Consider the following 12,945-nt stretch of genomic DNA (forward strand, 5'->3'; position numbering starts at 1 on the left):
CGCAGCAAGGTCAGGATTTGAAGTATGGTGTCTGTCTTCAATTGTTCTGATGGAAGATGGAAGATATCCAAAACTCCTGAATAGTGTATTTTTTTACAAGTACTTTAAAGCAGTAAGTAATTTACTACAAACATCTGCATTCTTCTCATCAGGACTTCGATATGATTTATTCTCCTTTTGACCTTGTATTTATTACACAGTATTGCTTTGTAGGAAGTCTTACTTTTACTTTGCAAAGTAAAAACTTTTTGGGTCGGGTTTCTCTCTCATTTAGGTTATTTTTAATTGACATCAAGTGAAACTAATGCTGTTATATAATACACAGAACATAACAAACTCTGCTGCTTCACATACACACCAGCTTAGCTGAGACCTGAGCCTGAACCTCTCTTGGTTGACAACCCATTTGTCTGTTTGGTTTCAGCTTCTAACCTCACTAACCTGGGCAGTCTCGACAGCGCGTTGAGCTTTATTGAAGACCGGGTGCATAGATCGAGGCAGCGCTCTCGAAGGCACGCGACGGAGGATGATTACAACATTGAAGTCCTTTTGGGGGTTGATGACTCAGTTGTTCAATTCCATGGGAAAGAACATGTCCAGAAGTACCTGCTGACCCTGATGAATATTGTGAGTATAACTCCACTAACTGCACTGTGGGAAGGAAGGTGAATTAAGGCTGGTTCAGCCATTTGAATAAGACGTAATGGGTTTTTCTTAGGTCAGGAGATAAAATAACTCTAGCAGGAAAAAGCCACTTTCAGAAAAGCTAAAAGGGGAGAAGGAAAAGAGGAAAAAAGGGCCAAGAAAGAAACTGACTATGCGACACTTAAAATATTCAAAGTCCTGCTTATGTACTTTGGTGGATGGGGCACAGAGTCAGGGGCTCAGGTTCTTGGAAGTCATTATACTTTAGTTGCATATTCCCTTAACCTAAGCTCCCTGCTGAAAAACATGGTTCGGAGAACTTTCTTCAAATGAGGTTCTATTAGAAACTTTGATTGGTTTATACATCTTTAAAACCGCTTAGTTAAATCCTTTTGATTCCTCAACAACCACCTCAAGTCCCAGGCCACCAACCTACTCCTTGCTTACCCTGCAGTAAAATATTACACAGTTTATCACTGAACTTTCTGAAGTTGCTTTAATATTTACTCCATGACTGACATCTTTAGGTTTCCTTAGTTAAATATTTACCCTTCAGAGCCATAGTCTGTACAGCAGAGTATATAGCGTAGAAGTGATGAAAGGAGACACTAGAGAATATTAGATTTGTAAGAACTATTTTTCCTTTCTAAATTTCAGTGCAGCAGGCACAGCAGCCCTCTAATACCTTGGTCAATAAGCAAGGAGTCTATTTTCTGGGAAAAGAATCAAGTTTTGAAAAATCATTTCTATTACAGATCAAAACCAAAGCGTGTTTTAGTCTTCTGGCCAAAAAAAAAATGGAAGTGAGTGGTAGCCCCCTTCACAGGCAACTCATTCGGAATGACAGGCTGAGGAAGTTGGGGCTGTTCAGCCTGGGGAAGAGAAGGCTGCGTGGAGACCTCAGAGCAGCCTTCCAGTATCTGAAGGGGGCCTATAGGGATGCTGGGGAGGGACTCTTCATTAGGGACTGTAGTGACAGGACAAGGGGTAACGGGTTAAAACTGAAACAGGGGAAGTTTAGATTGAATCTAAGGAGGAAATTCTTTCCTGTGAGGGTGGTGAGGCACTGGAAGGGGTTGCCCAGGGAGGTTGTGAATGCTCCATCCCTGGCAGTGTTCAAGGCCAGGTTGGACGAGGCCTTGGGTGAGATGGTTTAGTGTGAGGTATCCCTGCCCATGGCAGGGGGGTTGGAACTTGATGATCTTAAGGTCCTTTCCAACCCTAACTGTTCTGATTCTATGATTCTATGACTTTCTTCCTTCTCATTCCCATCTGCAACAGGAGTCTTTACTCAATAAAGCACACTTTGCTAAAAATTTCAGGTTCAGTGAATGGGTGCTCTTAGTGAAATATTGTTGAGTGAAAAATCATAGGTCTGCTCTGGTTTTGACAAATAGAGCATGACTGCTGAAGTGATGTCAAGAGGATGAGTGTCTGTAGGTGACTGCTTGGCATTACAAACCATAGAGGCAGACATATGGACAGAAATCCAGGCTGTGAGGTGCATTTGCCTGGGATATATTTTTTCCAAGATATATTTTTTTAATTATGGAGCTTGTTTCTTTCTTTCTTCATCGCATTCTGTTCACAGTGTGCAGAATGTCACCGTTTTTCACTGTAAATGAGAGGTGGAATACAATTTAAGAAAAATCCTTGTGTGATGTGAATTCAGTTGCACCGACTTTTTATAACAGTATTGTAAATACTTAAAAACCTGCACTAATGTTAGAGTTATAAACTACTTAGTGTCTGCTCTGACAGCTGTAAATACATATATTCTAACAGAAATGACATAGTGAGTTTCATTTATGTGTGTGGTTTGTTTCCTCTGAGGCTTAAAACAAAGTCTGCAGTGAAACAGATGTTTTTATGCATCTCTAAATTAACAAGCCAAACAGGCCAAACCAGGAATGTGACTGAAATGGTTTATACAGGACTCTTTACTTATCATGTCACTTAAATCTATTTTTAAGAATTAAAATATACAGTAATGGTTAAAGAAGCCCTAAATGTTCCAGTTCTGGAATATACTTTTCTCTAATTTTAGCAAACCATCCAACACACAAATTGTAAGGAATAACAGCTCTTCAGCATGCTGTCTGTGCAAGTGGTTTAGAAAGTGCAGCCTGTGTAACCATCCCCATAGGGCTGTAGCAGCTCTTGGCAGAGGCAGTAGTTGTTCTGTTGGGAGAAACATGTCTTCTGGGGACTGAGGATGTGTCACTTGCCCTGTGTCCAAATATGAGGAGCAGTTTGAAATCCACAAGCCTCTTGAGGAGGCTCTGTATAGTCTTTGGCAGTTGTCAGTGTTGTCTTGTTCTTTTCTTCTTCAAAACTCAGCTGGTTTCTGGAGTCTGTATTTAGCAGAGCGATGGGTGATGGTAACCAGCTCTGTTTCCATCTGTCCAAGTGTTGCTCCAGAATAGAGAGGCAAGAAGAGTTTATTCCTGCAGATCCCAGGCGATGCTGGAGACCTGCATCATGTTGAGGGACATCACAATGCAGAACTTGCCCTTCCCTTTGGCAATGTAATTCCAGCTGGCAGCTCCTCCAGCTCTTGCCCTCATTGCTAGCTGAATGCAAAGCATGTTTCTGTTTAGACCATTCCTGTGGTCTCCTTTGCTGAAGCTCACACAGTGACTCCCCCATTGTCCTCTCTTTTACCTCCTTGAGTAGCTGGTTTTGTTTGTTTCTTTCTGTAGAGAATGGGCCCAATATAAAAAGCCTGGGGGTTCTCTGGCTGTTAGGGGTCACATGTATGCAGTATGTTTCTAATGAGATGCATAGGTCCAAGGGTACCTGGAAAAGAAGAGACAGGTACAAAAAGTTCCAGCTGTCTTTTTAAACCTGGTGGAAGATCCTCCCATAACCATCAGATTGTGTGGTACCCTGCTGGTTTTCTGGATGTAATCAATTAGCTGTGTATGGTAACAAGGTAGTAAGCATAAAATCAAAGCATGCATAGAAAGTAAATAAAATATTAGTGGAAGTATTTACTGGAGATAAAAGGGTGATCAAATAGTTGAATTTCTGTCGTTCCAAAAGTGAAATAAATCCCAGGTGAATCCTCCCTTATGCCAAGCACCTGGATACATGACATCACTTTCCCAGAAGCAACTCCCAGCATGGTTTCTTCTCCCCAGTTTTCTTGATTTCATTGCATGTGATGGCGTGAGCAGTTGTCCTTGATTAAATTTTCCCAGGGATCTTGGGTGGAACCCTACCACCAACCCAATCAAAACAGTATTTTTTTTGTCAAGCCCAGTGCAATGACTTACTCAGTAAATCTGTTTTGTGCTGCTCAAGTGATGTGTTGCAGTCCACACCTAAAAGCCATAAAGTGAGGAAAACCAGGGGCTGGGTGTCCTGGCTATCTCAGATAGCTGTGCTAATACTTATCCCCATGTTTGGAAATGAAGTCACTCCCAAACGAAGGGTGATTGACTCCAGAGGAGTTTTAACACTTTGGGCTGCAGCCACGTATTGCCTGACTGTTTGCCAGCCGCTTCACCACAGTGAGCTCGGCCTCTTGCCACCCCCTTTTCATCCTCCAGTCATTTCCTCATACAAAAACTTTGGTTTCTCTTGACATCCTCTCTTTTCTCTGCTCAGCACCATCAGGACGTTCGGTTCATCTTTGGAAAATACACCATTGTTTTCACATTAGAGACCCTCGGCTGCCTCTTGCTTGCACCAGTTTCTTTCGTACATCATGCTGTGTTTTTTCCTGGAAAGGATATTAGCTTGCACAGTCCTCTGCATTTCCAAGCGTGAGCCCACACATTGCACAAATTAACTTTGTATTTATAGCATGCAGGAGCATTGCAACAGAGGAGAGAGATTTGAGTGGTATCTTGCAGCTCTGTAGTTCACTCAGGAACACGGAAGGTGATTCAGTTTCAGCAAGAAGAAGGCTAAAAACCCCAGGGATTGTGTTTGCTCATGCAGGTGTTTGGGAAATATTAGAAAAGGCTGGAAGTGGTGTTGGAGAATTATCTTGTTCCTTAGGAAATGAAAGGATTTCACTGCAGGATGCTTTGAGAGGAGGAGCAGGGTGCTGAATGTATGTTACTGAGCTAAATGGCTTGGATGGGTGTACTGTTCTCTTGCTGGATGGCTGAGCCCAAAGAGTGGTGGTGAATGGAGTTAAATCCAGCTGGTGGCTCAGTACTGGGGGCAGCTCTGTTCAGTATCTTTATCAGTGACCTGGATGAGGGGATCAAGCACACCTTCAGTAACTTTAGATGACACCAAGCGGGGTAGGAGTGTTGACCTGCTTGAGGGCAGGAAGGTTCTACAGAGGGATCTGGAAAGGCTGCATCGATAGGCTGAGGCCAGTTGTGTGAGGTTCAGCAATTTTCAGGGCAAAAGTCTTGAAATTTCCATTCCTTTACTGTTAAGGTTGTGATACTGCAATATTTAGGGGTTAGTGTCTCTTACACCTGTATTCATAGATATACATGGCCAGAATACTTGGAATGTTAAAACTCATCTCTTCAAAGTAGATAGGTGCCTAACTATCATTATTTCAAAGGGACATAGACCCTAAATAGGATTTATGCCTCACTCTGGGCGACATTTATCTGAGTATTTAGTCTTTTACCTGACTTTGAAATCAGTGAGAATCAGTTTTAAAAACTAGCCCATGGGATTATGTCTCTCCCAGACTTTAAGTGAAACTTCATCTGCAGAACAAATACGTTAACCAACTTTTCATTTGAATAACTGAAATCAATGGGAGTTATGCAGCTGGGGGCTTTGGAAAGTCCCCAGAGTCTTTCACCTGCATATTTCAGTGCTACATGTCTTTGAAACTGTGGCCCTGAGGCACTGTTGAATATGTTATCTGTCCTCTTTAATAAGATGTACATGATACTACTATTATAGATGAGATTTCTGCTTTCCTATCTCTGGCTGATGAAGGATGAAGATTTGCAGGTACAGAACAGCAAGTGCCTACTGAGAGGAAAGGGCAGAAATGCCATCAGTTTCTAACTGGCAGTTGGATGGAAACCTGAAAGCATGTCTAATTCAAGCTGTTAAAAAGAATGATTGAATACTTTGAAATAATGATGCACCCTATATTCAGAATCATGTTTTTTAAACTAAATAGCTTTTCTTTTTTTTTTCTTTTTTTTTTTTAGATGGGAAGGATATTCCAGTAGTGGAAAATTGACCGGAATTCTAGAAATTAAATAATTCATAAGCACCAATACTCATTAGCTCAAATCAGTTTATTTCAATAAGTACATGTCATATCTGAACTAACTCTAAGAAGTTCCACATATAACAAGTGCAAGTCCAGCTCTATTTGTCTGAGGAACTTCAGCTGTCAACAGTTAAATTGCAGCTTGTTTGAAAGTTTAAATATATGCTTGTGAGTTATCTCCACGTTTAGACTGCTCATTATAACCCAGTGGCTGTGACTAGTGAGGACGGTTTCTGAAGATGCCTCATGAGATGATTTTTGTTCATTATCTTGATTGTCACACTAGAGTGGAATTCGTGCTTGCAAAGGGGCACTCAGGAGGTCCTGCAGGAAATACCCTTTCTGATCTCTTACAGCTTCTGCTCATTTTTACAGGGGTATTCTTTCCAGTGCTAATTGGGTGAGCATTGCTCATTATTACTAACTGGAATGTACCTTGCTGCCCTGTTGGACATGACCCAAAGCATCACACAGGGTTTGGTACCATCCTTGAGGTAGAGGATAGGTACTGTTAAGAGACAGATTTTTCCTTTACTCCAAATGCTGACATGAACTTTAGCCATAAAGATTGCACTGACTGACTTTTGAGTTGTGATAGTGCGGTTTGTGTGATGGAGTGTGGATAATTAGTATCAGCTTTCACGTTTTGGATGCGTTTCTTAACCAAACCACTTCACATTTGAAGAGGTCACCATATTTATTGCATTGACCACACCCCTAACCCTTGTTGTAATGTAATAAAAGAATCTGCTTAATTAATGATACCATTGTTGATTTTATTAATATGATCTTGAGACTGCAATTTAGAAAAATCCTGAGCCTTTTGGTGCAGAGGTAATTTACAGTGAAAAACTCTAAACTTCTCAGAGCAGAGGTTTGTAGGCAAGCATGAGGAGTTCCAAGAACCTGAGGGAGGAACTAAGAAAACTAAATTAGTCATGAAGTCAGAAAACAGACTATGACCTTTCTAAAGCCAATGTTACAGTCGAAGATGAGATAGAGACCTGTAATATGAAGCTACCTAATGCCTTGCCAACACATCTGCTCTGGGGAATGTTTTTCATTCTGACCAGAAGCAGCTAACTTGGACTTGGTAACATCTACTGACTCTCACACTAGGGAAGGTAAATCAGGACTCAGACTCGGGTTTGCATTCAGAATGCCAGATACTTATCTCTGTTTTGCAATGTACACTGCCAAGCTTTTCTAAAACTGCCTGTTGCCTGTGGTTTTGAGCAGAATGATAGATGTTTTCCAAATCTGAGATCACAGTTTGACCTTTAAGTTTCATGTGTGTTGTGTGCTTTCATTATTCTTTTCTCCTTGTGATGCTCAACAAAGATTTTGGGGAAAAAAAAAGAGTTCCCTCTAAGGAAATGAGGAAATGCCTTGTAAGGACTAGAGAAGAAGATTGGGAGCCATGAGTTTTGCATAGTAACCTTCTATACGACCAGTGTACCCACTATAGTGAGGAATCAATGTAATGTTATTCCTGTGGGATTAAGATGAAGCTTTGGGAATGTTAGAAATGTTAGCTTGGGATCTTCAAAAGCATAAAGGAGGTGATGAAAATTGTGGAGGGTACTGGTGTTTGAAGTGGGAACAGAGGAACATAAAGTGAGAGGGGAACGCTGTCGGGAGGGTCAGATTACAAAAGTTTGTGCTCAGTATTCACCGTGATGTTTCTGGTTCCTATTCTGTAATTCAAACCAGCCGTTTATTACAGAAATAGACAATCACTGGATGCCCACCAGGCACCCAGGCTTTGCTGCAGAGAATTGTGATCTGATGAATGAGCCGCATCCTGGCCTGGGTGCAAACAGTGGCTTGCCAGGAGCTCTGCCATCCCGTAGGGAAGGCGCTGATGCTCTCCAGTTCGTCTGCTATCGCTCTGGCAGGGATCCATGTATGGTCCCTGCTCTGCCCTGGAGCACGTAGCTATCGGTCTCTTCTGCAACAGTAGTTAAGCAAGGAGGCTGGTGATCAAAGAGCCGTCTAATTGGGTTGGACGGGTCAGCGATTTGTGGTGGCTAAAGAGCCAGATGCAGAAAGTGCATCTTGTATCATGCCCTCTGCAGATGGTTAGATATGCCCTCTGAGGGCCACTGGAGCTGGGTCAGATGCATTTGAGGTTAATGGTAGCCAGAGGTTGAAAGTCTTCAATGTCCATCAGGGGTGTGCTCAGGGCGCCTGAGGAAGCAGTGCCTGCCCGACCATGCAGTGCAGTGCATTGAGCCGCAGAGGGTCCTGAGGGATGAGCTCAGCCGCAGTGATTTATGGTTCAGTGGGATGGAGCCGTCCTGTGATGAATTGGGCTGGCTTTTGCGTAGCAGATACTGACAGACTTTGCAAGGCTGGGAACTCCTTCAAGCTGCATGAATGATTTTGTCCATGACTTCCCAAAATATACGGATTATTTTCCAATGGCGTGTTGGTTTACCTAGAGATTCAGGGAACCACCTGACTTTACCCCCAAATCCTGCCATCTCTGTCAGCTCTGCAACAGGACAGGCAAACCTGCAGGCTCTTTATTACTATTTGTGTTACAGCAGGTCTGAAAATTCCCATTTATGATTGAGCCCCACTTTGCTCAATAATAGAAACTTTGTGCTGCTTCTTTTACAGTGCATGATGTGTCTCACAGATGCTTAGCTTGTCTTTATCTGGGGTGTTTTGGTGTATGCTACATGCTTACTGTGCTGATTTCAAACTCAGGGCAGAAGAATTATAAAATAACAGAAGAAAAAATAGTGTTTGTTTTTCTTATGTAGCACCAATCTGTGCCTGATTTCTAAACAGAAACTTTAAATAGAAATGCATGTTTTGCTTTGATTGAAATGTCCCAGGAAAATAAACTGAAGTTATCCCAAAATAGTTTGTGAGCTACAATAGCTTGATGAAAGTCTCTAGAGTATTCCACAATGCTTTGAATTCCTTGAGATTTACCCAAGCCTTTTTCATCACCCTCTCTAAATGCTGAATCACTGTAGGACATCTAACAAGATGTAACGCATTCATTGCCTTCAGTTTAAGAGCTGAGATTTTGGGATGGTCTCTGTGTACTTCCTTTTCTCATGCAGCAACATAATGTTATACTTACTGATCACTAACAGCAGGAGATGGTGATATGAACCAGGATGTCCTATTGAAGTACATGGAGGCACTGCGCTGTAAAAGTACTAGGCAATCATTTTCACATGTTTGTGTAATTACTGCACATATATAGCCTTTGTCTGATTATTTCTGCTTTGAAACAAACAAGCAGTTGAGTTGGATGAGAACCTGGAGCTTTCCAATTCCACAGGTTGGGTGGGCATTTTGTGCCCTATACAATGAACTGCATTACCTTAACTCTACTTACCTGTGGAAATTTGGAGAACGTGAGCTAGGGATTGTGGAGGCCCTTTTGGTGTGTGCGCTTTTCAGGAGCATTTGAGAGCACAACATTCAGTCACTTGGATCTTGTATCTTTAATAACTTCCTGAAACAAATAGGTGCAATTTAGGCCATGCTGAAAAAAAGAAAGCATCTCTTTTGGTGTATTATCTGTGTGTAGTGAGACACTAGCAATAAAGCGATAGTTCAGCTTAGAGGAGGGTGTGGAGGGTTCAATTCAGCTGCTGTGTGAAGAGGGCTTGGACTCATCACTCTTAATGAAACCAAGACCCAGAGCTTTGAATTACCCCACTGTCTTGTGGAAAATCCAGTATCCCAAGAGATCCAAGCAGCTCTTTACAGTGCTTGTGCTCTTGTTCATTCACAGTTTGTTTGTTAGATGTCATTTGCATGAACAGTCAAACAGTGTTTTAGTTCTGTTCCATCAGCGTTTTCAAGCCAAGTTTCAGTTTGGCACGCAGCAGCGATACAGTTGTTCTGTTACTCAACTATTGTTAAAGGGGGCTTAGGTTAAACTCTGGAAGTTAATGAGAAAACACTGAGCAGCAATTTGGATTATGCTTTATGAACTAACTACGTATTTACATGCTATATTTACTGTCCTTTATACACAGAAGGTTTTGTTTAGTACTCATATCATGTATAGGTAATTTACAGCTTATTTCAGCCTCATATCCTTGATGCATGTGCTCTCTGCCCACTACACAAAGAGTGAGGCAAATGAATATCCTCGCCTCCCTTGACAACATGCAAGGGTCTTTTTCCAGGGTGAAAGAATTTCTGTCAGGTAGAACACATGTTAGTGTCTTACCTCTTTGTAATCTGTGTTCAGTAACGGTCCTCAAAGTAAAAGCAGAACGTTGTTATAAATAGAGGAATTAAAGTTACTCTTCTGAAGTCTTATTTAGACATGTAAATAAATGATCTGATTTCCAGAGTTGTTGTTTACAAAGCAGATCCAAACAGATTAGCCACTTCTACACCACAATGAAAATAGCAGCCCCTGAAGCTACTCATGGCCATAGGCTCCTTGCACACCATCTTCCAACCAAAGAGCTGCTTGTCAGCCCATAAGGAGCCTGGATCCTGGGCATCCCACAGCATGTTCCCCAGGTGCCCAAGCAGATGCCCTGCTGGATGGGAGGCTGCTCCTGGAGCCGTGGTTCAACCAAGCTGTCTCCTCATCATCAGCTCAGGACTCCTGAAATCTTAGGACTTTCAGCAGGCATAAAATGAAGCTCTTCTACCCAAATGTACTAATAAAAGGAATTAAAATTCACTTTAAAATGTCAACTGGGATTGCTTAGCAAAATCCTAGTTAATGTATTTAGTTGTAATGATTTTTGCAGAGATAAAAGATGGGCCATTAAAACTAGGGCTGATTGAAGAAACAGGACATTATTTACTGTGTTTCTAAGGAAAGGTTCTCTGAAAGTTACTTATTAGCTTGTAGCAATGAATCTGTTTTGTATGAATAAATGAAATTGAGGTCCAGACAGCAAAGCAGTCGTTTGGTGCAACCTCTACCAAGGGAAGGAGGTTTTAGGAAAGACGCTTGCCTTACAGGGATTCTCATCTCCCTCTTCTAATTCATAAAGCTAAACCCCTGCCATTTGCCTGAGTCTCATGCAGCCTTTCATCACCGAATACCTAAATCAGCCTCTGTAACAGTTAATATTTGCCTAGCTTGCTTGTAGCAGTGTTTCCCAAGTAATCTTTGTACATCCACATTTCACTCTCTACTCTAAATATTTACAGTTTTCAGTGTTCCTAGGGTGATTTCCCTGTGTACATGTTCAGTTATGCAGCTGCAGTATGAAAAAAGAAGGGAGTTTTTAACGTGCTGGCATTTGGTAGCTTCTCTTGTGCTTGCAGAGTTTAACATTGATTAGTTTTGACACACAATAAATCCAGCCCATGTGGCTGACCATGGTTTTTTTGAAGGAGGTATATCCTCTTGTCCGAGTGTGATGTGATGGGTCCCAGATGGAACAGTTATGGGGTGCAGCTGAACTGAGCCAGCAAGTGGCCCTCAGGAGACAGGTCCTGTCCCTCTGCTCACTCATCCCATTCCATGCATGGTCTTGCCAAGCACCGTTCAGGATTTGGCTTGGATTACTGCACTTGGGGCTCTAGCAGGCACACACTGCTAGGATGAGGTAGTGAAGAGCCAGGAATCTTCCTTCTTACCAACAGTAGCTGTTAGATCAGCTCAGCTGCATTGTGTCAGTGCACCATGATATATGTAAATCCATTTAGGCTTGCATTTTAATATCTGTTAATATGATGTCTCTGATGAGATGTTGATTTTAAATGATTTCCAGAATTATGGCCTGTTGGGAGGCTACACCAGAGTTCCCAAAAGAAAACATTCCCTCTCATACTGGTAGGATTTTGCTCGTTTTGTATGCGATCACACAGTGGTCTTTGGCTTAATGACTGTGCATAAAAGGTACTGCTGTGTCATTGCTGTCAGAGTCACTTGTTGCCAGTCCGGTTGTTAAAGCACTGAACTCTTTTGCAGGTTAATGAAATTTATCACGATGAGTCCCTGGGTGCTCACATTAACGTTGTCTTGGTGAGGATAATCCTGCTGAGCTACGGCAAGGTAAGTAAAGGTTAATTTGAGTGGAGGATATCAATATCTCTGAGCTTCATTCTTTTATGAGCAATGTAGTTATCGGTGACGTGTATTGGGTTTGTACTTTAAGTCATGGATTGTCCTTACCAGTCTATGAATATAAAGAACTTCTATGTTCATATGTATTTGTTCATCATGTGAACTTCACATTTCAAATAATTTCAATTTCTTCTAGGTTTTCCCTGTGTCTTTATAAGCTGCTTAGCCCTCATAGTCTATCTTTTCAGATTGGTTTGGAATAATCCATGAAACACAGTGAACATTTTGGTTCCTAAAAAAACCTATGAGGGTGTAGAGGAAGAACTGTATGTAACAGTAAACACAAGATCAGTTCTGTAAGATGCTGAGGGCTACAGCCTCATTCCAAGACATCCTTTAAACTTAATGCTTAACATTAGTACAGCTACACATATGCTTAAAGTTAAGTGTGAGTTCTGTGGACTAGGGGCCAGAAGGCAAGAGCTCTGCAGATCAAATCTGTAATTAAGAATAACCAAGCATTCTTTCTCTTGGTGTTTCTATGGAAGGGAATACTCTACGGGCAAAACTCAGGTAAAGAGAAATGAAATGCCAAATGACTTTCAGAAGTATCACACTGTTCTGTATCTGTGTCCTACTTTTACCAAATCAAGATCAAATTCCATGGAAACAGGAACAGGGCGTTTCAAGTATGTTGATAAATGCTTTGGTTAAGGACATGTGATTTTAGTGCTCCTTATACAACATAATGCCCAGCTGCTCAAAACAGTGTTGAATAACATACCTTTCGGCGACTGGAGTTGCTGGCTTTGGCATGTTCATGTATAAACCTGGCTCTGGAAGACTCTGTGTGCGTTCATGCAAGTTGCTGAATGCTGTCAGTGAAGAGCCATCGTGCATGGCGCCAGTGGTGAAGCTTCACTGACATTCACCAGTTTACCCTGCTCAGCTAAGCCAAGAATTTTTTTCCCTGGTGCAAGTGATGGAGCTCTGACTTTTAGCCTGGACTCTGCTGGAACCCAACCTCCTGGGTTTGGGATAAACTGTTCTATCAGAGCTTCCCTATCTGAGAACT

General features: G+C 41.8%; 1 protein-coding gene across 8 annotated transcripts in view; it reads left to right on the top strand.

Annotated features, from left to right (window-relative positions):
• The window catches only part of LOC134173689 (A disintegrin and metalloproteinase with thrombospondin motifs 2-like), a 176,055-nt gene that overhangs the window by 117,217 nt on the left and 45,893 nt on the right, over positions 1–12,945 (top strand). For all 8 annotated transcript variants that reach the window (XM_062637960.1, XM_062637963.1, XM_062637961.1 and 5 more), the window contains 2 exons: positions 425–627; positions 11,775–11,858. In XM_062637960.1, the coding sequence (XP_062493944.1) occupies positions 425–627; positions 11,775–11,858 (287 nt within the window). The remainder of the gene's footprint in view (positions 1–424; positions 628–11,774; positions 11,859–12,945) is intronic.

Source organism: Pezoporus occidentalis, unplaced genomic scaffold (assembly GCF_034315485.1).
Source record: "Pezoporus occidentalis ecotype Australia unplaced genomic scaffold, CSIRO_AGI_Poc_V1 ctg55, whole genome shotgun sequence".
Taxonomy (NCBI): Eukaryota; Metazoa; Chordata; class Aves; order Psittaciformes; family Psittacidae; genus Pezoporus; species Pezoporus occidentalis.